Source organism: Colletotrichum lupini, chromosome 4 (genome assembly GCF_023278565.1).
Source record: "Colletotrichum lupini chromosome 4, complete sequence".
In the NCBI taxonomy this organism is placed as follows: domain Eukaryota; kingdom Fungi; phylum Ascomycota; class Sordariomycetes; order Glomerellales; family Glomerellaceae; genus Colletotrichum; species Colletotrichum lupini.
Window position 1 is genome coordinate 4658975 of NC_064677.1, and position 23950 is coordinate 4682924.

Here is a 23950-nt window from a genome sequence, read left to right on the forward strand (position 1 = left end):
CGAGAACAATGAGGTCTAATCCGGGCTTCGGCAGACAGCCTTGGCTCAAGTCGCTGAGTCTTTCAAGGGCTCTGTATCGTTGCCAGACTGGGACTTGTGCAGGATGTCGCAAACGGCTCTTGTGCTTCGCCAAGTGCCCATTGATTGTAGCTGATACTATGAATTCGTATCACGAGCTTCTTCGGTGAGCCAGACGCTCCCTTCGAATCAAGAATCAACTCTTTTCATCAATTTTCCAAGACAGTCTGCCTTTATGCTCATATAAACCACAAAGTGAAACGTCCGGCAACGTGGACCAACATGAAGAGCTCTTCATTTCTCCCAACTGTAAATCATAATTCTCATGTATCAACGTCCTGCATCACTCTTTTGAGCTCCGCATAAATCATGCATTCTATCAATCTTTACCTTCTTCTTACACATACCTTGATCACGAGCCTCCTAGCTAACCCAGTCCCCGTCACCAACCACACCTCCACCCCCAACAACGCCCGACGATCCTACTTCACCCCCGTCCGCGAACCCGAAATGCACCCAGTTGAATGCCACGACGAAGCCGAATTCCGCGGCCACGCCGACATTAAGCCCAAATTCTTCTTCGAGGGCGTCTACAAGTTCTGCCAGGAGCGCTACGACACGACGCAGGTCCTCGACGCGAGTGACGACCCGACGAACCCCGCTTACCACGACGGCAACGGCCGCCTGGCCCGCAATGCGAGCTGGCGGTACCGGGACTGGCACGGAGTCAACCACGACTTTAGAGTTTGGTGGGAGGCGGGCTGCAGGGTGACCGTCGGGAAACAGAGCGTGCGGCGCCCGTTGGGGGAGGAAGGGGGCCCCGTGTGGACGCCGGGGTGTTATGAGATCATGGGGTCTACGCATTATGAGTGTGAGTTTTCTTTATTTTGGGCACCCCCGATTGTCGTGGCAATATGCGATCTGGGTTCTTTGCCAAGGCGTGTTTGCAAGTCTATCTTACTTATGATCACGGATTATAAAATGTTACTGACGCTCTTATTGTCTGACATGTAGGTAAAGGCAACGGCGGCGTTGGTGGAAGGAAGAAAGTCGGCTGCCTCATTTACGAGTATAAAGGGGGAAAGGGTGATAATGACGACCCGGCGTCTTGATGAAGAGCCGAGCTTCATATTGCAGGACGACGGCCACGATGAGCCATGTGAACTTCCAAAGATGGCTTGGTCTTATGGACTCATTGGACAGATTATCTGCGAGGAAAGGATATAGTTGACAGCTCGCGTCGATGATATGGCGCGTGACGAAGCGCAACTGCGATATCCCTGGTACGGTCAGAATCCCCAGACAGCCCGATACTCTATATATCCCTGTTCTCAGCCCGATGGTGGTGCCATTGTTGGATCAGCGTACATCGGACCCTGAATGACGTACAATTGATTGCAATTCTCATGGGGAGTTTAAAAGGGAATGATGGTCCGGGCATGATTTCTTGTATTGATGTTACGTAGTTACGGGACCCATGCCCATTTATTCCGCCACACGCCGCGAATATCAAGAAGCTGTCAAACATCTCAATATACGTCACAATGGATACACTTTTCATGAAGGCAGTGAGCATTAAGATGCCTGACTCCCTCGCAAATTTCATACAAACCGATCCGTGGGCCGGTAGACACGCTCGTGCTACTTCTGTCAAACAATCACCACCCACTATCAAGCAAGTTCCAGCGCCAGCGCCCGTAGTAGCGAAGATGGAGCAACACAATGAGACACAGTAAACCATCCCTTTAATAATGCAAAGCAAAGAGACGGAGATTTTCAAAACTTTCCATGCTGACAAATAGCGGTCAGACTAAACAGAAACCTCTCCGAGGAGACCAAAGACACGAATAGCTCGGGAGGAACGAATCGAAGCAGCGGCGAGAGCGCCGGTGGTACTCGCAGCAAGGGCAAGCCAAAGGGAGAGTTATCATCCACGGTAGATACTCTCCTGAATAAGGCACTGGGTTTCGGAGCTGCGAGTGAGGCTGAGAAGAAGAAGAGCGGTGCTGCTTGAAGGTTTCGAAGGGGCGGGTACGAAAGTATGATTCATGTTTTGAAGCGTTATTTTGTGTAGTAGATTGTGCTTGATGCTAGCGAATAGCATATTTGTTTTGCTCGAATGATTGTCGTATATTCCAAGTGAACTTCGAGATGTTAGCACGATGGGAGGGTTGTTCGCGCCATGCTCACATCCTGACCCAACTGCGGGTTGAACATGGGTTGTCTCTCTACGTCCTCACCGCTGCTGCATCGACGAGAAAGCGAAACCTCTTTCCCTGAGAGCGAGGAAGAGAAACCTAAAGGCGCATCTATCCCACATAAAAGCAGAGAAGCATGATATGCAACCCATGCCGTGAACCCCAGGCTTTCGGAGCTTTCCCGCGCGATCCAGGCGTCTGGTGCCCCCGCTCCCAGGACCCCGCGCTACCCCGCAACGTGACGCCACCCGGACGGCGCCCGATGCTCCTCCGGGATAAGCATATCTGTAGCCGGCTGATGTGCCCGACATGGGTACTGATAGCGTTATTCAAGGTTCTATATATATTTTCGACTACATGTATACAATCGAGAAGAGAGAAGAGAAAAACAGATCTGGTTCTCAGTGTCAGCCTATCTGCCAAATCCTCCCACCGCTGATTTGGAGTATCACCCCCCACAAAGTCCCGGTGATGCCGTCGGCGACATGAGCCGAGATAAGATTATGGGTTTACTGATAGATAATACCCAATTTCGTCGTGTAGGGACTCATCATTGGCGATTCTCAGGGCTCCAAAAGATCCAGACTACCGACCAATTGAAAGATGGCACGCTGCATAGATGATATTTCATCAAAACCGCGCAGTCTTGGTACACACGAGAGTGATACGTCGGCTTGGCTAGCGGAGTATAAAGCAGCCATGAATCCATCAAAAACCGCGGAGGAATCACCTTCTCCAACATCTTCCCAACTTGCAAAGTAGTTGTAGTGACCCAGCCTAGTCCTCGTAACAGCAATTCCCCGTGACAGCAATGCTACCCAACTTCCTTGCCACGGCGCTGGCCTTGGCCACGGTAACGTCCGCCTCCCCAATCACCAGGTCTTCATCGACAAACGCATGGGATCTGGACTGGATATCAACAGATTCATCCCTCCCAAAAGTGATGTAAGTCTTTCCTCAACCCTCATAAGCACTCCCACAAGCACTCTTATAAGCACCCAGTTAACCAACCCAACACAGCATCTACAGCGCAGGCGGCACAATCCTCTCCGCCTCAAACTATAGCCGCTTAGATAACATAGCCTACGGCGCCGGCGCCTCCCCAACGCCCTACGACCTCATCGGAAACGTCTCCGAGGTCCTCAAGGTCGCTCAGCTCGCCGTCGTGGAACTCAATGCCCCGGGCGGCAGCGCGGGGTTGAATTCGTCGCTGTATTTGAATATCAGCCAGCTTGCTAACGCACAGATTTGTGCCGAGGGGAGTGATGTAGCTGGTGCTATTATGTTTCATGGAACGAATACGTTGGAAGAGACGGTTTGTGATCCATGTCTGTGGGTTGTGGGGGATATTGGCTGATGAAGAGGATACTAGGCTTTCGGCGTGGATTTGACGTCTAATTGCTCCAAGCCGTTCGTCGCCACGGGATCCATGAGACCTGATACGTATGTCTCCCCTGACGGACACGCGAATTTCTACCAGGCTGTTGCGGCTGCTGCCTCGCCTTCTTCGCGTGATCGAGGGGGCCTAATCGCCTTCAACGACAGGTAAATTCTCTAAAAACGTGTCCATTACACTGAGCACACAGCCCCTGATCAGCCGGAAGAGGCATTTCAGCGAGGAATAAGGCTGAAGGGAAATCAGTTCCGACTGACAAAGACACCTGAAATAGAATCACCTCAATCTACTACTCCACCAAGGTCAACGCAAACACACCAGACACGTTCAAGGCCCTCGAGCAAGGGAATCTCGGAGCCTTTCTCGCGGGGCAGCCGTATTACTTCTTCGACCCGGCGTACCCGACAGGACGGCCTTATTTGGATGTCACGGGTGTGACGGAGCTGCCTTCTGTGATTATTGTTTACGGTCATCGTGAGTTGTCTTTCAATCTTGAGTCTGCCCGATAACTTCCCACACACGAGGAGAGGGTTTGGTACATGGAGGAAGAAAAGAAAGTTGACAGAAGAGTTTTGTAGAGGGATTTGATGCTTCGTTGATGCATGCTGCTGTCGCCAACGGCGCAAAGTGAGTCCATCCCTGAGCAGACATCGCTGAAACCGACTAGAAGCTGATGTCCACGCTATGAGGGGTTTGGTGATTCTCGGGCCCGGCGCAGCAGCCGTGAGTCCCAGCGCCCGAGCCGCGGCCGCGGACCTGCTGGAGCAGCGGGGGATACCCACCATCGCCGTCGCGCGACCCGTCACCGGCACCGGCGTTCCGAGTCCCTTTCCCGGGCCGCTGTACGTGAAGTCCCCTAAGTCTCACCATACTGAAGCCAATCATGCGGTTGCGCCTCCTCCAAGTTCTGAGAAACCTTGCTCTCGGATATTCGCTGACATAAGTTGCAACTAGGATCTACTCGAGTTACCTCGGCGGCGAACAGGCGCGTATTATGCTTCAGCTCGCTGTCAATGCCGGGTATGACATCGATGCGATCCGGGGGTTGTTTGAGAGTCCTTTGAGGAGGACTATCTATGATACGCCTGCGAACCAAAAGTTCTATTACTCTAGATGAGGGAAAAGGGTGCTATGGTGAAAGAGAAGGTATGGTCGAGAGACTTACAAGACATGGTGATACAGCAATGATACATGGACGAACACATGAGAATTACGAGCTATTATACGACACTGCGTCCTGAATCTGGCACCTGATTGTCATTGAGCCGAGGACAGAAGGACAAAAGGGAAAGAAGATGGGGGCAATCACAGCGCTATCATTACATTACTCTTCACAATCACCTGCCGTCTGTGAATATAGTGCCGGGGAAGGAGTTGTTCGTTGGAGAGCACGACGTATCAGGCCAGCTTGGGTCTGCTTGCTGGGCCGGCAGACGCATCTAATCCAAATGAAAGTAGTCTACAGAGAAATGTCAGGTCAGGGCCAAGTCATCAACACTTGCAGGTTTGGATACATAAGTAGTCGTATATACAATATATAGCAACGATAAATAACTATCATCTCCAGTTTTTCTTAGATCAAGGCGCTTTCGGAGCTTCACCACTTTGTACATAATCCAAAATACTAAGTCGCCTTTGGGAGTCACATCTCCTCTTTCGGTGCATCATTGGGAATTGCGAAACTCAGAAGTCTCGTAACTTTCGTCCGCCGAGGGGCCGAATCGAGTCGGAAAACTTACCGAGCGGGCCTGCTAAGAAGCGGCTCCTGGTCGTCGCCCTCGTGCTCGTCGGCGAGCTTCTTGGCCTTGCTGCCGGCGAACGGCCAGTACCCCTTCTCGTTGCAAATCATGGCGAAGAAGCCCGCGGCGACGGCGACCCAGTAGAGGTTGTAAGAGACGACGGAGCCGACGGTCGCCGAGTTCTGCCAGCCGAGGACGGCGTTGAAGATGCCCCAGAAGCCGCCTCCGTTGAGGTCGGGGTTGCAGCACTGCGTTTTGTGTCAGAATTTGGTATGTTGATAGTAACGATTGGCGAGGTCAGGGATGGCTTACGTTGACGTGCCAGACGCTTCTGCGGACGTCGTAGGAGCCGGGGCCGGAGCCGAGTTCTGCTGCGTCACCTCCGACGATTTTGTTCCACTTTGAATTTCTGCGTTAGTATCACCTAGCAACTGTGATTAGGGACGGGAGGTTGCTTACCTCATTCTGCTCAAAGTGCCAGACGCCCTTGGAGAAGAGACCGGCGGCGATGAGGTACAGGAAGCAGGTGGAAACGATGAGGAAGATTTGGATCGGTGCCGTCTTGGAGCCCCTTTTTCCCACAAAGTCAGTACGGATGCGGCACAACGTCAAGAATCACCGCGATGAAGCTCACTTGTAGATGAAGTAGCCAACAAAGGCACCAAGCGCAAGACCGAGAATAGACGAAATGGCAATGGATGCAGCAGTCTCGCTCACACCCATGCCGGCAATGAAGAGCACGCCCTCGAAACCCTCACGCAGGACGGTAATGAATGGCAACAAGAACAGGGCGTACTTCTCGCCGAGGTACTTCAAGCGGTCGCGGAAGGGCCCCGAGTGGGACTCGCTCGCGTTCAGGGCCTTGCTCAGCTTCACGCGCCACTTGTCCTGCAGCTTGGTGACGCGCAGGAGGACGGCGCCCATGGCGGTGATGATGAGGGAGGCGCCGAGGGAGAAGATGCCCTCCCAGATGCTCTCTGCGGCGGCGAACTGCTCCGCGCCGAGGGAGTGGATGCCGCTGATGATGGCCATGGCGATGACGACGCAGGTGACGAGGCCGGCGGCGGTGCCGAGCCAGACCTGTTTGACCATCTTTTGGTGGAGGACGGGGTCATCTTTGGTGGCGAGGGTGCGCTTGATGAAGGCGAGGAGGACGGAGACGATGATGGCGGTTTCGAGGGACTCGCGGAAGGTGATGAAGAAGACTGTGTTTTGTAAGTTTATGATGGTGAGGATAATAAAGGTAGGGGGTTACGTACTGGGGAGTGAGAATAGGTCCTCCATTGTGAGTTTGTGGTTGTGATGTGCTCGTTGAGTGTGTGAGCGAGGTTGAGATGAGTGGCGACTTGGTGTGGAATGAGATGAGAGATAATGTCCCAGTGAAAATGAGACGCGGCTGCGCTTAAGATGCGGCTGTAGCGTTTAAGTGTGTAGAGCAGGATGAACGTTCTTCAGTGAGATGGAAGACGGCGATAATGTTATAGCGTTGCTTCACGTCTCAAGGGCACGAGTGAGAGCCGCAATGTTTGGTGATGGCGGTGGTGTTGAATATCGGGCGGAGATGAGGTGGGATGAGGGGACGTGACCGAGAATGAATTTGAGGCAGGATTAAGCGGCTCTGCCGAGAAAGAAACAGTCGCGGATGACACTGACAATACCCAGCAATGACACGCACACGGGACGGGCACGCGGGCGGGGCTTAGTCGAGGATCAACGAGACGGAGAGAGAGAGAGAGGAAGTGGTGGCTTCGGGGCGCCGAGGTGATGGTGTCGCGTGAGAGTGCGGATTCCGAGTTTTTTCTCTGCCACCTTGGTCCCCGCCGATTTTCACCGTCGTCTATCGCGCCAGCGATCTCGGCTGGCGTCGTAAAGCCGAGTCTTAGGTTTTCCAGGTTGGATCCTTCAGGTTCTTTTGGCACAAAGAGTGCGGTGATGTGAGTGGGGCAGGGGTCCTCGGGGGGTTTTGCCTGCTGACTGAGCCACCTGGCCATGGGAACGGGTGCGCTGGCGTCGGTGCTGGCGCATCTCTGACAGGCTTCACCCAGGGGGCACCACGCTGTAACACTGCTGGAGTGGTCGTGTTCGATCCTCAGGATCAGATAAACCCCCCCAGGACGGAGTACCTCCCCTTCGATCCGCCCACCGGCGGCACACTTCAGGCAGTCCCCCCACCAGATAGCGGGTACTCTTCAGGGAAAGACCGGGCAGGCAACGGCGGCTTTTCCTTATCAGATCGCCAAGATTTCAATCCATTCGTTTGTGCAATTTTCAATCAGGCGACACGACCCTTTCTCACGTGTGTCTCACTTTCATTCTCACTCTCACTCTCACTTCAGTCCTCACACTCACTCCCCCAACCACGCAGTCAAGTAATAACTCGTCTTTCACTCCCCTCCTCACCTGCGAGTTTCCCCTCCTCGCTTCCACTTGCTCTTTTCTCCGAGCCCTCGCGTCTGGTGTATTCCGTAAAGTTATACTGCGGAGTACAGCTGCCCACCCCTCCCTCGATCGCCGCCGCCCGCTGTCAAAAAGTCTCGGACGTCCAATGTTCCTCCGCGCTCGGCCCGGTTCGTAGAAGCTTTTTTTGTGGGATTTTTCCAACGAGTCTATGAATCACGACCACCTCTCACGCATCTGGACGCCCGTGCGAGACTGCATATCAACCAAAGTGAAGCAACATAGACTCAGCTCGTGTTTAGTGTCTAGAGTCTAGTGTTGAATTGAGAGTTGTGAGGGCATTTTGAGCCGCGCCAAAAGGGCACCACAACCACCACCACTATCAAATAAGTACACTGAATAAGGTCGGCCTACCATACCGGAAGCAACCCCGGCCACCATGGCCTTCTCATCCTCAACATCGGCCATCTTGGCCCGAGTCGCCGCCCTCACGCTTCTCATATCAACCGCCCTGGCAAGGACCATCGAGCTCGACTGGAACATTGGATGGGTTCTCTCCAACCCCGATGGCGCCTTTGATAAGCCAACCATTGGCGTAAACGGCCAGTGGCCTCTGCCTCTCATCGAGGCAACAAAGGGCGATAGGCTCGTTCTCACCGTCCACAACCACCTCGGCAACGCGAGCACCAGTCTTCACTTCCACGGCCTGTTCCAGAATGGCACCAACCACATGGACGGCGCCGTCGGTGTCACCCAGTGCGCCATTCCCCCTGGTTCCTCATTTACCTATGATTTCAAGGTAAGCTCTCCTTATAGACTCTTTACACAAGCCTATACTCATGCCATCTACAGTTTGATCAAGTCGGCATCTACTGGTACCACGCGCACAACGACGGAACCTACCCCGAAGGTCTCCGCGGTCCTCTCTTGATCCACGACCCCAAGGGTCCCTACGAGGGCAAGTATGACGAAGAGCTCGTCCTGACTCTCTCCGACTGGTACCACCAGTCCACCCGCACCCTCATCAAGGAGCTCATCAGCGTCGAGAACCCTACCGGCGCCGAGCCCGTCCCCAACGCCGCCCTCCTCAACGACACCCAGAACCTCCAGGTCAAGGTCCAGCCGGGTAAGACCTACCTGATCCGCATGGTCAACATTGGCGCTTTCGCCTCCCAGTACATCTGGTTCGAGGGCCACACCCTGCGCGTCGTCGAGGTCGACGGCGTCTGGACCGACGAGGCCGAGGCCGAGATGCTCTACATCGCCCCCGCCCAGCGCTATAGCGTGCTCCTGACCACCAAGAAGGACGCCTCGGAGAACTTTGCCATTGTGGGCTCCATGGACGAGGAGCTTTTTGACGTCATCCCCGACGGCCAGGACTCGAACGTCACCGGCTGGCTCGTTTACGACGACAAGAAGCCCCTGCCCGAGCCTGCCACCGTCGACGAGTTCGACCCCTTTGACGACTTTGAGCTGGTTCCCTATGACAAGCAGGAGATTTACGAAAAGGTCGATTACTCCTTCGAGCTCTCCGTCAAGATGGACAACCTCGCCGACGGCGCAAACTAGTAGGTTTACAACAATTCTATACTAAACAACAGTACAACTAACACCCCCTCAGCGCCTTCTTCAACGACAAAACCTACGTCCTCCCCAAGGTCCCCTCCCTCTACAGCGCCCTCACCGTCGGCGCCGACAACGCAGCGAACCCCCGCGTCTACGGCACAAACTCCATCGCACACGTCCTCAAGCACAACGAAATCATCGAAATCGTCCTCAACAACGAAGACGACGGCAAGCACCCCTTCCACCTCCACGGCCACCAGTTCCAGGTAGTCCATCGCTCCGAGGAAGACGCCGGCGCGTTCTCCAACGATAGCGATGTTAGCTTCCCCCGCTACCCGCTTCGCCGCGATACCCTCATCGTCGAGGGCAACGGTAACTTTGTCATACGCTTCAAGGCGAACAACCCGGGCGTGTGGCTCTTCCACTGCCATATTGAGTGGCACATGGACCAAGGGCTCATTGCGACCATTATCGAGGCACCTGATGTCCTTCAGGGGCTGGAGGTGCCTAAGGACCATCTTGAGGTGTGCCGCGCCGGTGGAGTGCCGACTAAGGGTAATGCGGCTGGTAACACCAAGGACGTGCTGGATCTCACCGGCGAGAACAGGCCTGTGGGACCTTTGCCTGAGGGGTTCACGCCCAAAGGCTACGTTGCCATGTTTTTCAGCTGCGTGGCTGCGTTTATGGGTCTGGCTGTTATTTCATGGTATGTCTTTTGCTTCTATGACGAGAAGTCTCCCTTGATTGGAATGTGTGCTAATATGAGACTAGGTACGGTGTTTTGGAATCTGATAAGCAGTCGAGCGTTGAGGATTCTGGTTCCGATGCGGCAAACCGAGATGAGTAAACGTCATCTGAGCGAACAAAATTATATACACATGCATATAAATACCTGTCATACATGAACAAACATATGTGCACGCCGCCATATATGGAGAAATGATTTTGAGTTTACATTTATCAATCTGATTATACAAAGAGACATGTCTCATCGTGTGCCTTTGACTCAAGCTGGATTCAACGTATACTGGCCCCGTCTTAGCCATGTTCACCTGTCTTGAGCATGAATCGCTTCATGTTGACATTTGGTCTACGAGGAAGTCTCACTCAAATAACAGCCAAACGATTATCACTCAACACACCACATCAGCACACTATGTAATGGAGACTCATTAGGTTGTAGTATACTATCTCCAATCGTATAATAACAAGATCTTCGCTATCATACATCCATAAACATGACCATATCTCCGGTGAATATTAAAGTTTTTGGTTGGCATCCTTCGCCTATGTACATTTTCCTCTCAAAAAAGCTTTCTTTCCATCAAATCGTTCCCAAAGGATACTAAGTTCCCTTAGAAGGCGGCGAGGGCCAGGCCGACGGCGGCGAGACCCATGGCAGCGGCGTTCTTGCCGGCACCGGCGAAGACGGGGGTGCTGGGGGTGGCGGTTCCGGAAGGCTACAATGAAGAAGAAGAAACCACGTTAACAAACAAAGAACACCAAAACATTTACATCATAGACCAGGCCCAGGCGACACATACAATAACGACAGAGGTTCCGATGGAAGTGACGCGGGTGACGGTAGCCGCGGAGGTACCGGCAGCGGCGCCAGAGGTAGTCGCGGCGCCGGAAGCGGAAGCAGAGGCGGAGCCAGAGGCAGAGGCGGCGGTGGAGAGGGTGGTGGCGGGAGCGCCGGCGGCCGGGGTAGAGGCAGCAGGGGCCGAGGACTCAGCGGCAGCCGAGCTGGAAGACGCAGCCGGAGGCGCGGCAGCGGTGGTGGTGGCGGGAGCGGGAGCGGCAGTGGTGGTAGCCGGGGCGGGGGCGGCGCTGGTAGCTGCGGCGGTGGTCTCGACGGCGCCTCCGGAGGGGCTGGGGGTCGGGGAGAGGCCGCACTTTGCGGCAGCGGAGGTGACGCCGGAGGAGTAGTACATCCAGATGGCGTAGGTGTTTGCGCAGCTCATGCAGCGGCCGTAGCGCTCGTTCCACTCCGAGTTGGTGCAGAAGCCGTCCTGGCGGCCGAGGGTGATGAGGAGACCTGGTGGTTGTCAGTATCCTGGGTCACGTACTTTACTTAGAAGGGAGAATGAAAGAAGTATAGACTTACCGCAGTCCTCGTGGCACTGGTAGCGGGGAGTACCGGGCTCCTGGCGCTTCTCAACGGCGGGAACGGAGTCGGGGTACTCGAAGCGAGGGTGGACCTGGGCGACGGCCATGGAGGCGACGGTGGCCAGGACGGTGCAGGTAACGAATGAACGCATCTTGAAGGTTGGTATTAGGGGTGAGTTTGGTAAGTTGTTGGACTCGAAGATGCTTTGTGTGAGGAAGACTGGATGGGGAGGAGAATTGTCTTAATGGCAGTCAAGTTGTGGATTTGGGGAAGCGAGCGTGAGGAGGGAAGAGGGGGGTGGGAACGAGATGAAAGAAGGTTGGCGAAAGAGGTTATTATAGATTATGATGGCTTTGTTGTTTGTCCACATGAGGTACGAAGTAATAGGGGAAAGTCAGGCACGGGAAATCAGGTACAGGATCAGGTACAGGAGAGCCGGCGAGCATGCAGGCATCAGATTCAGTCTAGGCTTTCCCGGCCTGTGAATGTGGAAACCCCAGGGAATGGATGCTCATGTCGGCCTCTTCCGTGGTCCAGCTTGGCCGATGAGAGTCTCGATCAGCTGGAAGACCTAGGCCAGGGTAGAGCGGTGGTCCACGGGCGTGTAAGGGGGGTTAATACGACGGGATCTGAACAGGATATGGCAAGGCATGCCAAAGCAAGGCAAGGCAAGGCAATGACATAAGGTAGTCCAAAGTCAACGGTCCGCGGAGCAGGGTAGCGCGCGCGGGACTTGAAAGAGCGCGGGACTATTCGTATAGACTCCATGGATGATGGGATAGCTAACAGAGCCCAGTGGGCGAAGAGCAAGTATCCGATCGTGGAAGCTCGGATTTGCCCCGGATCGCCGAAGTAAACCCAACGCGCTCATAGTGTAATTTGCGGGATGCCGAATAGAAAAAAAGCTCGTACCAAAGGTAAAAGACAAGGCAAAAGATCCTTGTCATGCGTGGTCGTTGGCATGGCATGGGCAACTGCAGCTCAAGTGGAGGTCGAGAGGAGGAGGCAATGACTGGGTGAGAGAGGAGGCTAGGAGGAGAAAACCCCGCCGAACCAACGCAACTCTAAGTGTACATACATGGTACGGATGCGACCCTTGGGTCTTGGCCCCTTTGACAAAGAGGTTATCGAGAAGGAGGGGTGGAGGCTCGGAGACTGGGGATATGGGACATGGGAGTCAGAAGGAATCTAGAGCCCCGAAGTATGTGCGAAGAGCAGAGAAGAGGATCTTGGCGGGGAGAGATGGAGGAGAGAATGGACTGAAGCGGATGGCGTCGGCCATTGCCCGGCTGCTCTATTACTCTCACCGTTTGGTAGAGCGGGTAACTCCAGAGAAGAAAGACTGACTGATGGCGATGATAACTTGCTCGCTCATCAGCAATGTCTTCTCGTTAGTCCGAGAGCGAGTCCCTCCCGGAAGTCGGAAATACCAGCAATGGGTGACCTGATGGCTGATGCCAAGGGCTGAAAACATGCGAGTTGGCCGAGAGAGGAGCGAACGTCACGAATCGGCCTTCCCAAAACGGGCTGTCTGATCCGTGGCAACCGTTTTATTTATTAGTCTTCTAGTGCCTTTCCGACGTCCGTATGTGCGGCGGCGCGCCTGTGCCTCACCGATATCGTCGACGGGCTCGTCTATTGTGGTCTTGGGAGTCAGGGACCAGTCACCTTGAGCAGTGTACGTGATTGGGGGATCGGGGAGGTGTGGAGTTGGGAGAAATGGCTGGGCGGCCCTGTGGGATATGACTGTCCGTGGCGTGAGGAGGCGTTTATTCCTTGCGCGAGCTGCGTGAGTGGTGGGATGAATCGCGATCCTTGTTGGGGCCTCTCGTTCTCTTTCTGCGGGCGAGGTCGGACAGAGTCGACGTTCTGCGAGGATTCATCCATGTCCATCCATGCTGCGTCCGGGCTAATTAGGATTAACAACCGACGGGCGGCCTTTTGAAGCGGAGAACGGAGGAGGACCCAGACCCAGACCAGACCAGGGGTGGGCAGAAGAGGAGGAGGAGACTGGAGGAGACGGAGAGTAGGTTGTGGGTTCAAGGTGAGGCAAGGTAAAAAGTACCTAGCGCTGCGGATCTTGAGGATGCATCTAATCTTATCAATCACATCAGTTAAACGACAGCCCATCCAGCCATCAGCCAACAATCTTTGCCAACCATTGTCAACTATGTGCCACCCAGACAATGGCAGACATCCACGTCCGGTGAACCATTCCCTGTTTGGATATATTGCTCCATGCTGCCAAGAGGCACAAGCGGGCCGGATGGCTTCATTTGATTGGACAAAGTGATCTGATAAACTACTTACGGTTCTTGGTGAAGGGGAAAAAAGAGTTTTCGAAACTTTGATTGTGTATGTCCTTACTTACTGTATCCATGTTGAGAGGTACATGTGGCATACACGATAAATGAACTTCAAGCATGTTTATCCCTCGTTCCCCTCTATCTCACCACCCTAGAGTTGCAACCATTCCTACGCTACTCTGCAACCTGGTTGTTCGCCAAGGGAACTTGTCGCGATGGTATCTACAGTAATTGCCTGGGCACTTGATCCCCTCACAAAGTGACAAAGAACGTATCCGGCCCCTTCGGCGGCCGAGCGAGAGAGAGAAAATCGATAGAGGCGGGGCGGGGGTTTGATTTCTGTCTGCTTCGTATTCACGTTCCCAGATTTTTGCCGCCCGGCGGTCTTCCCTGTCCGTCCACATTCTTGGCCATCAATCCATCTAGATACCAGACCTTATTGCTCATACTCCTCCCCAAAAGTTCCGCTGTTTATGTTATCAATCTACGGGATGCTGGCAGAATCTATGAAAGACTTGAGTGGTACTTCCCAAGACCTTTTTCCATGCAAAAGAATTCCGTGGTCGCCACCACCCTTCATCCATGCGGCCGTGGCCTCCTCCCACCACCCCATCCAACGGGATCCAGCCAAGTCTTGCCATGTCCTGGGCGCGGGTTGTCTGGGCACTATTGGCGAAAGCCTGAACTGAACTCGTGCCTGACTTCTTTTTTTCCCTCACTCCCTTCTGGGCGGGATCCTCCCTCTCTGGGCGGATATCCCGCGCTTCGTGACTTCTGTGAACCCATCTTCTTTCCGTTGACATGTGTGAGCGGAGGTGGTTGGTGTAAGGTTAACCCAAAGAGGGGAAAAGAGGACCATGTGAGATAGATCCATCATCCAGGTTACATGCAATATGCAACCAGTCAGCTTGCAAAGGCGAAGAGAAGAAAATCTCAGGTTGGCCTGCAGTAGTATAACTTGACCGTTGTTGCCATCCGGTTCGTTCCCAAGGATCTTATGCTAGTTAAGCCGCCCCCTTAATTCTTAATTCTTCCCACCACCCCCTCCACAGTCGTCGTACGCATCTCTTTCGTAACGCACTCTGTTGGTCCAAGGCATCGCGTGTTTTGCCGCATACCCGTCTCTTGTCTTGTTATCGAAAAAGCTTCTTTTTGATTCAAGCCCACATCACGGCAGCAACAATGCACGCCTCCCTCAAGACGTTCCTGGCCCTGGGCCTCGCCTCGGTTGCCTGTGCCCAGCACACCAAGCAGGATGATGAGATGGGTCCCGCTGCCTTCATGTGGCCGGCTGACAGAGTCTGGAGCGGAGACATGGACAACCAGGCTCCATGTGGTTCAAAGTCTGGTGCTGCCAACAGAACCAATTTCCCCTTGGGTGAGTCAAAAGTCTCGGAACGGAAGTTCTTGATGAAGACAAAAAGATGCGTGAGCCTTTGACTGACGAGTATCGATGGATAGTTGGTGGAAAGGTCGCTCTCGTTGCCCAGGATGACTACTACAACAGCAAGATCTCCATCTCTTACAAGAATGGTATGTTTACGAAACTCTCGCCATTTTATTCTGTTTGAGTGTATGAACTCGACAAACAAGCACTTCAGTCTACTTGACCTCCCCTTGACTCTCACGAAACCTTGTCAACCCCCTATTGCCCATCACAACATGACTAACAAACCCCTCAAGAACCAACCTCCAACAGCGACTTCACCACCATCATCGAGGAACAGTCCGTCTCGGACCTGAACCCAGGCCACACCTGCGTTGACGTCCCTAACCCGCCCTCCTCCGTCGCAGCAGGCTCCAACGCGACTCTCCAAATCATCTACCGCGCCGACTGGGACGCTCCCCACAACCAGACCTTCTACGCCTGCGCCGACATCACCTACGTCGAGGCCGCCAACTTCAACACTCGCATCCCCTGCTTCAACGCCACTGAGCCTGGCGAAGACGACATCGCCGCCACCGCGTCCCCCTCCGCCTCGTCTACCAACGCTGCCTCCAACTCTGGCTCTAGCTCTGGTAGCAGCGGAAGCAAGAAGCTTTCTGGTGGTGCGATTGCCGGTATCGTCATTGGTGCCGTCGCTGGTGTTGGTCTTCTGATTGGTGCCGCGCTCTTTTTCTACCGCAAGAGCCAGCAGAAGAAGCGCAACTCGAGACTTGCCCGTATGGAGGAGAACGCGAAGCGCTCTGAACACTACAACGCTGGCAAGGACTCGACTTCGCAGAACAGCATTAAGTTGAACAACCTTCCCTGAAAGTAGGAAAGATGGTAGCCTCGGGATTGTCTGACGATCTCTGAACCGTCATGTTGGGCAAGTTTCATGTTGTTGGTTCGAAAAGGGGGAAGGGCTGGGATTTTGAATGAGAAATGAAGACGTTTGTGATGGGCTGAGTGAGGCTGGGCTGGGAGATATTATGGGCTGGAAGAATTATGTGTTATGCGCGATGAGATGATATCCAGTTCTTAGTTTAGCAATGATTTGTTTCTTCTACTTTCTCTTACTTGAAGGCCTCTGCCATCGTCAAAAGGTAACAGTATCAAGTGAAGAAGCACAGTTCCAACTGTGTTCTTAACACCCGGGACGACATACTTCCTCGCTCAAGTCAGGTACTCGAGACAATTCGCCCCAGACGAAACCCCCGACGACGTAAAATACCACCCCCAAGCCCTCTCAAGCGCAATCACAGGAATCTTCTTCTCCCTGCACCCAAAAACATACAACAACGACTCCGCCATACCCACGCCCCCCACAAGCTCCTGCAACACGCCCGTCACCCCGTCCATAATCTCCGGGTCCGCCCGCGACTTGTACACTATAAACGCCATCGGCCGGATGAGGTCGTTCTCGAGCACCAGCGTCTCCAGTCCGTTGAGCTTCTCCTTCCGCGTCAACTGCAGCGCGTGGCCGATCATGTCGCGGTACAGCGGCGTCACGGCGGGGAGGACGTTGGCGTCGAGCCTGTGACGCTTGTAGATGGGAGCCAGGTTCTCGACGTAGAGGGACTCGAGGGTCATGGCTTGGAACCAGCGGTGCGGGTTGCGGTCTCGTTGCTGGCGCGAGGTCTGCAAGAGGGGGAAGAAGCTGGCGTGCCAGGTTTGGAGGAGGTTAGCCGACTCCTTCCAGATGGCGGCGTCGTTGGAGGGGTCGTCGGAGGGCTTGTTGGGGGATTTGGATTTGAGACCGTGGAGAGAGCGCATCATGGCGTGCTGCGTTAGATGCCACCATCGCGATGCTTCGGTGATGTTGGTGAGGCTCGACGGCATGTCTTCCATCCTGTATCTGTGTCTGCACCCGTGCGGGAAGTTGCGCGCCTGCGCCGTGACGCGGATCCCTTCTGGCCCGAACCCCTGTGCCCACGGATGCGTATCGAGTCTTTGCAAGGTATCAAACAGCGCAGACTCGAGCTCAGAAAGCCGAACCTCTTCAAACGGCACGTCATCCTCCTCCAACTGAAGACTGATAAACTGATCCATCATAGCCACGGCATGGTTATGATGCTTCGACGCAGCTTCCGGGTTCCCCGCCATCATCTCAAACGTGGTGAACAGCATCGACGTCAGCACCATATACGGCAGCGTATACGTCGTCGCCTTCACGCTGAAGACGGCTTTGACGGCGTGGCCGTAGTGTTCCAGCGCGGCGCGGTACTCTGCGCTGACGAGCTTGTCGCCGACGACTGGGTGAAAGGCTTTCCCAAGGGCCCCGATGCCGGAGCAGATTTCCCGGATGGCGATCTCGTGGTTGGCGTATTGCAGCGTCATCTCCGCCACGTGGTTCTTGAGCACGGTGGCGCCCTGCTCAAGGTTCACGATGAAGGACTGGAATGAGTCCCACTGCCGCTGGTTCTGGAAGAGGGCCGTCTCGTAGCCCGGGGTGATGAGGACGCGGTGGTCGGGGGTCCGGCGCTGTGCGGTAAGGGTGATATGCCCGCCATCGCCACTGCTGCCGCCGCCGGCTGGACGGGAAGTGATATGGACTTGACTATGTCTCTGTGTCGTGAGACGCAGTCCCGAGTCGAGGTAGCCCTCGCAGATACGGTTTGATTTGACGCATTTCATGCAGTGTGGTCTGGCCAAGTCACACTTGATGTGGCGTCTCCTACATGTGCGACACCACGTGAGACCCGTATTCTCCTCATCAAGGGTGGGAACGGTTCCGAGGAACGAGGACGGGGGCGAATCAAAGACGAGCATAAGAGAGTTGACATAAACGTACCTGCATTCTTTACACCCATTCCGGGTCTTGGGTGCGCTCGCACGGCTCTGTTTGGGTCGGTTCGAAAGCGAGAAGACGTGAAGCTGGCCGTTTGATGGAGTTCTAAGACCCGAAGTGATCAGTTGTTGGTTCATAAATGAACGGGAGATGCTCCCGTTTCCCTGCTATGAAGCCACGTGCTCTTCTTCCTTAGTCGATCGTCTTCAGACGCTCGTACCAACGATGTCGGCTCCAACGGACCCTGGACACCTCTCATCTAACAGACCAGTCTCTCGCGTGCTAGGTACTTACGCCTTTGTTTCGCCCTTATCGGTACTTTGAGACGAAGCTCTCGACATCGGGCGCGATTCTAATTGAAGTTGAGAACGCGCGCCCTGGAAGCTGCGAACCACGAATGTAGGCTCGAGTGACCTGGTTTTGGTACCCATGATATCGGTAAGTACTGCAGCTCAACGCGGTGGCAACAATGTCGAAAGGTAGAAAAGGACATGGACATCAACATCAGCAGAACCAAGCAGGAGTTATGAAAGCCGGAAGTCTCAAGACGGTATGGATTTTTGAGAATATCTTAAAGATGACGTTTCCCCTGACTACCTAGGTGAGATAACGAGCTTCTTTCATGAAGTTGATGCGGAGGATCCCGAGGATCTAAGGGAAGCATGGATCATAATCCTTTGATGCAACAAGCCAATCAGAGGATTCTGTTGCTCTGAGAGGCGATCCCGACAGCCAATCAGATGAGCTGTAGTACGTGTTTCCTAATTGGGACTCGGCCGGAATCCTTTAAAGTTCATGATGACTTTGGACAGACTAAGCTGGGTGAATGAAACTCCTGCTCAGCACTTTCCACTGGCAGTCCTCGTCTTTATCCTTCTCTTCCTAAGCTGCATATGTCCTTTACCGAGTCTCAAGAAGTTAGATCGCCGCGATGGCTGTTCTTTAGAAGAAACTCAACCTCCAACTCTATCAACTCTCACCAACTAGCGGGCCACTAAAAACTGACAGCTTTCCTTACCACGACCCCAGCAGCAACGCCACAGAGCCTTATGGGTGAATTATCGAAACAATGGGAACTGATTCTTACACCGTTAAAAGAGCTGTGGGTATGCGCTGGGCCTCGCGTTTGATGTAGAATACATTGACACGTTTGTGACATGGTCGCATGTGCGGTTCTTAGTGGTCAAGAGATGGCTAGAGGCAGCCAAACCTCTGCCTATGAGTTAGAGAAACCTGGAGACTCGCATACTATTGAGACAAAAATTGGTTTCTCAGTAGAACGGGAATGGGAATTGTGTTGCTGGATTTGAATGGTGAAGTGTATGAAAGGGGGAGAAGCACCTGGGGAAGGCCAGCTAGAAAGTGAACACAGGTAAACTGACCTGTGGGGGGGGGGGGGGGGGTGTTAGCTGACCACCCCACATTTCCACGTGAGTGTGGCCCGTGCCACTCCGTAGGTGATCTAAAAGTAATTTAGAATCGATTCGAAATCGATTCTAAATTAGCTTTAAGTTAAATTAAATTAATATAAGTAATTTTTAATATTAAAATTTTATTTATTAATTGAATTATTTATAAATATATTTTTTAGTATTTGAAGAAAAAGTAGTATTATAAGAAGGAAAATTAAAATATAAAACTATTATTAAATATTAAAATTAATAAAAATTAACTTAGAATTATTTCTAAATTAATTCTAAACTAGTTCTAAACTCGTTCTAAATTAATTCTTAAAATATATTCTAAGATATATTTTAAAAATTAAAAACTTTAATTTTTATATTAAAATTAATTATTAAATATATTAATTATTATAATATATTTAAAAGAATATACTTCATATTAAAATAAGTGTTTTTTATTATATTTAAGTTATAATTTATAATTAGTTCTAAATTAATTCCGAATTACTTTAAAATTACTTTAGAATCAGGTCAGCTGGACCCACCTTTTCTTCACGGGCCAATCAAAAGAGCGCTCAGGTCACGTCCCTTTTCCTTGGTCAGGTCAGGTAACCGGGGGGGCCACAGGTCAGTTTACCTGTGTTCACGCTAGAAATTGAAATGGGCTGGTGGTCTCAGCTACAGCCCGGCGAGCACGTGGACCACTCCGTACATCAAGTACCCAGCTCTGATTTCCGTTGGCTCCAAGGAGCTCGAGATACGATAGTAGCCTTTGGAGACTCTGATTTGGTGGGCCAGATTGGAGTAAATCCAACCTTATGCCGTTCCCCTTGCGCGAGCGTTCGAACAATTGTAGTCGGTTGGGCATCTGCCTACACAATGCGGCAGTCGATTGGCGTATGATTGAAGATGAGAGCCAACGGAGCAAAGTCCGAAAGGCAACAAGCAACAGACGGTATACGGAGACTTTGGTCTACACATTCAATGCGCAGCGATCCAGTAGCTCAAACCATCAGGGTCTTTGATTGATGAGCGATCGGGATGTCAACGACCAAAGATCATTCCGATCACTGTCGAGTACGGATGCAAACGTGGGAAAGACAACTACAAGTCGAATCCTCCGAGTGGTCAGTGTGTGCTAATGATAGACTATAGTCCCGCAACCCCCGAGTTACCAAGAAATGCTTGAACGGCGGTTGAACCGTTGTCGGGGACGTGTTTGGGCAACTTTCCCGCCGCGTCAAGGCCGGCAACTCCGGGCGCAAAAGTTCATTGAATACGAAAGTCTATCGGAGCGGTAGATCCATGCCGAATCGAAAGCGACTGCCCAGATTGGCAGTTGGACTGCGGTCCAAAGTCAAGGGAACATGTCCTTGGAATGTCTCTCTGGTTGATACTCTTCCTGTTAGGTTAGTGCAGTACGATCCACGATCACCAGCCTAGGAGACTTTTGTTAGTGTCCATCGAGATCCACGGACGCTACTTCCTTCCTCTCCCCGCGATTTGAGGCATTCTTTTCCTTTCTAGTGCGTCCGTACGGATAGGTGTGATGGAAGAAAATGGGGCCAAACGACCAAAGCCAAGACTGGGACTTGTCTGCGGAACTGTGAACATCCTCGCAGTCAGGCCCCTTTCTAGGTTCACGTTGCGGGAGAATCCTTATTAAACCGTCCGATCTTCGAGTCAGTTGACTTAGTTAAGACGAAAACCTAATTCAAATAAACACACCTCAGAGCCAGCACATATACACCACTCTACTGTGTAAGATGAACGGACTAAAGAAGCCCACTGAGTCGTCGAACAGGTCCGCCCCAAACTGTTCATCCCCTTTGCGACCTCGAAATTTCCACTGTTTTCATTTCGCAACTCCAAACCTTGTCATGGATGTCGGCAGTTGGGGACGCTGATGAGCCCCATCTCGATATTAACTCTCCGAAGTCTAAATCGTCAACGGACGCAGTAATGGTCCTGACGGAACACTCGGGCCAACAAAAACTCGCCCTTTTTTCCCACTCGAAAGCCTCCGGCGGCCGTTTGTGCCACGAGAATAGATGATCAGTAGACCCACAAAGCAATATCACCGAATCCGAGTGCATCGGCGCTCGCGGGGCAGGCTGGGATGAGGTTGTATGCGGTTATTATGATCGAAACTTTGTCTTTTGGGTACTGCGGGACATCCGGTTCTACAGTATGTCAAGATAAATAAAGCCGGCTCACTTCTCCTTGGCCTCCTGGTATGCTCGGCTTTGAAGTTTCCCGTAGCCAACGCAAGTCGTCCAACGAGTCCATTCCTTACAACAACAAACTTACACACGTTCGCTTCCAACAACAAACAAAACTCCATCCAAGATGAAGAGCTTCACCACCCTCGTTCTCGCGGCCACCGCCGTCTCCGCCGCCGCCGTCAGCAAGCCCCTTGTGCAGCGCAACACCGGCTCCGACCTCAACATCAAGATCGGCAACGACATTGTCAACTCTGCCGCCTACGAGAAGTTCCTCAACACCGAGGTCCTGGCGCCCAAGCAGCTCCAGACCCGCCAGGACGGCGAGCCCGACCCCAACCGCAACGAGACCAACCCCGAGACCATCTTTGTGCTTCAGTGCACCGATGCTGTAAGTTTTGAGAGATTTGACTGGTTATGAAGCAGTACTGACATCAATAGGGTTTCCGTGGTGAATGCCTCGTCTTCGGCGCCAGCCCCGGCGACTGTGGTAAGTAACCGTAATCTGCAATCGTAATGAGATGAATAAGTGCTGACTCGTATGTGAAGTCTCCTACTTCAACTTCCAGGCCGCCAACTCCACCGCGATCAGCGACCGCTTCAACGACCAGGTCTCTTCCCTCTCCACCAACACTGGTGGCAAGTGCCAGTTCTACAAGTAAGTAGTCTTGAGATGAGTCTCAAATTTTCCAACAAGATATACTAACAGTTCACCAAAGGTACAAGGGCTGCAACAACAAGGGCAATGACCGTGGCCTGACCTCTTCTTACAACTACAACCTGGCCGTCGCTCTCCCCGACGACCCCCGCACCGTCGAGTACGAGAACCAGATCACCTCCTGGAGATGCTAAGCTGTCCGAAGTGCCGGCTGAATTTTGAATCGGCCATTTATATACATACCACAATTAGCAGTTGAATTATAGTTCTATTTGCTTTGCTTGAGGGCTACTGGGCAATCTTCTGAACTGCCCTTCAAAGTATCGCACCAGTACTGCACAGCTTCGACCTCACTGCTCGTATTTCGAAAAATAGTGATGAAATGACCAATCTAACCCTGCCAACCACTGCGTCCGTATTCGTGCATTGTTGCATTTGAGATGGCACCACAGTTCGTCTGATGGGGCTTACAAACACAGCCTGACCTTGCCAACGTAGAGGAGGTGGTTTTCTGAGGCGATCTGCACGCACTGCCCCTTGGCTCCGAATTGCCAGATGCGGCAGGTTGGGTTTCGGACGACAGCGCTGATTGGATCTTTGCTGTTGCATTCGCCCTCATGGGAGCAGTACCACGTTCAGCCGCCATGCAGCTGTATCGGCTGGAAGCAAACGTACACTCGGCTACACGATTTAATTTCAGCTCTTCTTTCCTATAGGCTGCCTCTGTTCAGCTCGGCTCGTAGCTCAAGTCAGTCAAGGTTGTATTGTACGTTACAGGAGTCCCGAAGCCGGATAAGTATGGTTGACAAGAGCAGCTAAAGCACCTAATATCACCTGGAGTATATCGGGGTTGCGCATTTTCGTGAACGCCAACCTGCGTTGCTGGAATGACTTTTAACTATAAGAGAGACGAAGCATTGCATCAATACCAATTTGTCACCATGGACTTCTCGGAAACTGGAAGTCTCTCCCATAGCCTGCTCTAAACTCCAAATCCCAGAGAGTCGGCATCGTTTCCAAAATCTTCTGCTGGATACCTAGGATCGAAAGATGCGTTCGCTTCTTTTCTTTAGCATGATCCTTTGCTGGGCAGCTTGGTCAGATCCCGCGTGCACCGTAGATCGAGGACTCTGCTGATTGATTAATGCAGGGAAGCATCCGGTCAAGTCGTCACGTTGACCCCATCGACGATAGATCGAGCCAGGACAGTCACCGTCACGAGGACAGAAACTAGGGAAACCACAACCACCGCCACTACGACGGCGACTGCTGTCGTGACAAGCCCGACGACGACGACGCTGCGAGAAGTCTCAACCACCACTGCACTCGTCACTCAGACCATCACGAGAACGACCACGGCGCCCTGCTCAGCTCTCAACTGTCCCAAGGTCACCTCTACCGGTACCATCTGCAAGAGCTGCTTCGTCGCGCAATGTACTACCACTTCGTCCATTACAAAGTCTTGCGGCTGCTCTGTCCTCTCAACTGCGTCCGTCGACTTTGAGTGTGAAGAGGCTGATGTTTGTAATAAGATTGGGTGCAGGACTGTGTATGCAGTTGCAACTCCTGTGTGCTAGAGTCTCGTGCTCTTTTCAAAATCATGAGTTGGGGCGTAGTGGATGGTGTGAGGAGTCGCTACAATTAGGTCAGCTTCGGGGACTGAAGAAGTTTTGCTGCAGCTCCTATAGGTACTCAATCGTAGCCGCAATCATCCCCTTGAGCG

At 52.8% G+C, this 23950-nt stretch overlaps 13 protein-coding genes across 13 annotated transcripts; 9 read left to right on the forward strand and 4 right to left on the reverse strand.

Annotated features, from left to right (window-relative positions):
* Positions 1-387: 387 nt before the first annotated feature.
* CLUP02_08490 (uncharacterized protein) lies at positions 388-1245 on the forward strand (the record flags this gene model as incomplete). The annotated part of the gene is made up of 2 exons (XM_049287479.1): positions 388-960; positions 1033-1245. 2 exons carry the CDS (start codon positions 388-390, stop codon positions 1243-1245), a joined length of 786 nt encoding a protein of 261 aa, XP_049144622.1.
* A 317-nt stretch (positions 1246-1562) lies between these two features.
* CLUP02_08491 (uncharacterized protein) lies at positions 1563-2298 on the forward strand (the record flags this gene model as incomplete). Its single annotated transcript, XM_049287480.1, has 3 exons — positions 1563-1750; positions 1837-2021; positions 2120-2298. 3 exons carry the CDS (start codon positions 1563-1565, stop codon positions 2296-2298), a joined length of 552 nt encoding a protein of 183 aa, XP_049144623.1.
* Positions 2299-2352: 54 nt separating this feature from the next.
* On the forward strand, positions 2353-2978 carry CLUP02_08492 (uncharacterized protein; the record flags this gene model as incomplete). The annotated part of the gene is made up of 3 exons (XM_049287481.1): positions 2353-2529; positions 2609-2755; positions 2820-2978. The coding sequence occupies 3 exons, from the start codon at positions 2353-2355 to the stop codon at positions 2976-2978; spliced, it is 483 nt and encodes a 160-aa protein (XP_049144624.1).
* A 49-nt stretch (positions 2979-3027) lies between these two features.
* On the forward strand, positions 3028-4729 carry CLUP02_08493 (L-asparaginase; the record flags this gene model as incomplete). Its single annotated transcript, XM_049287482.1, has 7 exons — positions 3028-3161; positions 3237-3531; positions 3589-3761; positions 3887-4086; positions 4191-4239; positions 4302-4454; positions 4567-4729. 7 exons carry the CDS (start codon positions 3028-3030, stop codon positions 4727-4729), a joined length of 1167 nt encoding a protein of 388 aa, XP_049144625.1.
* Positions 4730-5010: 281 nt separating this feature from the next.
* CLUP02_08494 (iron permease FTR1 family protein) lies at positions 5011-6635 on the reverse strand (the record flags this gene model as incomplete). The annotated part of the gene is made up of 6 exons (XM_049287483.1): positions 5011-5071; positions 5352-5599; positions 5664-5750; positions 5811-5922; positions 5986-6556; positions 6611-6635. The coding sequence occupies 6 exons, from the start codon at positions 6633-6635 to the stop codon at positions 5011-5013; spliced, it is 1104 nt and encodes a 367-aa protein (XP_049144626.1).
* A 1552-nt stretch (positions 6636-8187) lies between these two features.
* CLUP02_08495 (multicopper oxidase) lies at positions 8188-10476 on the forward strand (the record flags this gene model as incomplete). Its single annotated transcript, XM_049287484.1, has 6 exons — positions 8188-8547; positions 8601-9316; positions 9370-10020; positions 10086-10157; positions 10252-10360; positions 10465-10476. The coding sequence occupies 6 exons, from the start codon at positions 8188-8190 to the stop codon at positions 10474-10476; spliced, it is 1920 nt and encodes a 639-aa protein (XP_049144627.1).
* Positions 10477-10669: 193 nt separating this feature from the next.
* On the reverse strand, positions 10670-11575 carry CLUP02_08496 (uncharacterized protein; the record flags this gene model as incomplete). Its single annotated transcript, XM_049287485.1, has 3 exons — positions 10670-10774; positions 10859-11352; positions 11422-11575. The coding sequence occupies 3 exons, from the start codon at positions 11573-11575 to the stop codon at positions 10670-10672; spliced, it is 753 nt and encodes a 250-aa protein (XP_049144628.1).
* An 811-nt stretch (positions 11576-12386) lies between these two features.
* On the forward strand, positions 12387-12770 carry CLUP02_08497 (uncharacterized protein; the record flags this gene model as incomplete). Its single annotated transcript, XM_049287486.1, has 1 exon — positions 12387-12770. A coding segment is annotated over one exon (384 nt), but the record flags the coding sequence as incomplete, so codon positions are not given.
* Positions 12771-12925: 155 nt separating this feature from the next.
* On the reverse strand, positions 12926-13222 carry CLUP02_08498 (uncharacterized protein; the record flags this gene model as incomplete). The annotated part of the gene is made up of 1 exon (XM_049287487.1): positions 12926-13222. A coding segment is annotated over one exon (297 nt), but the record flags the coding sequence as incomplete, so codon positions are not given.
* A 1690-nt stretch (positions 13223-14912) lies between these two features.
* On the forward strand, positions 14913-15985 carry CLUP02_08499 (uncharacterized protein; the record flags this gene model as incomplete). The annotated part of the gene is made up of 3 exons (XM_049287488.1): positions 14913-15108; positions 15192-15263; positions 15414-15985. 3 exons carry the CDS (start codon positions 14913-14915, stop codon positions 15983-15985), a joined length of 840 nt encoding a protein of 279 aa, XP_049144631.1.
* Positions 15986-16329: 344 nt separating this feature from the next.
* CLUP02_08500 (uncharacterized protein) lies at positions 16330-18375 on the reverse strand (the record flags this gene model as incomplete). Its single annotated transcript, XM_049287489.1, has 2 exons — positions 16330-18049; positions 18239-18375. 2 exons carry the CDS (start codon positions 18373-18375, stop codon positions 16330-16332), a joined length of 1857 nt encoding a protein of 618 aa, XP_049144632.1.
* A 3321-nt stretch (positions 18376-21696) lies between these two features.
* CLUP02_08501 (uncharacterized protein) lies at positions 21697-22421 on the forward strand (the record flags this gene model as incomplete). The annotated part of the gene is made up of 4 exons (XM_049287490.1): positions 21697-21960; positions 22011-22059; positions 22119-22227; positions 22289-22421. The coding sequence occupies 4 exons, from the start codon at positions 21697-21699 to the stop codon at positions 22419-22421; spliced, it is 555 nt and encodes a 184-aa protein (XP_049144633.1).
* A 975-nt stretch (positions 22422-23396) lies between these two features.
* Positions 23397-23804, forward strand: CLUP02_08502 (uncharacterized protein; the record flags this gene model as incomplete). Its single annotated transcript, XM_049287491.1, has 1 exon — positions 23397-23804. A coding segment is annotated over one exon (408 nt), but the record flags the coding sequence as incomplete, so codon positions are not given.
* Positions 23805-23950: the final 146 nt, after the last annotated feature.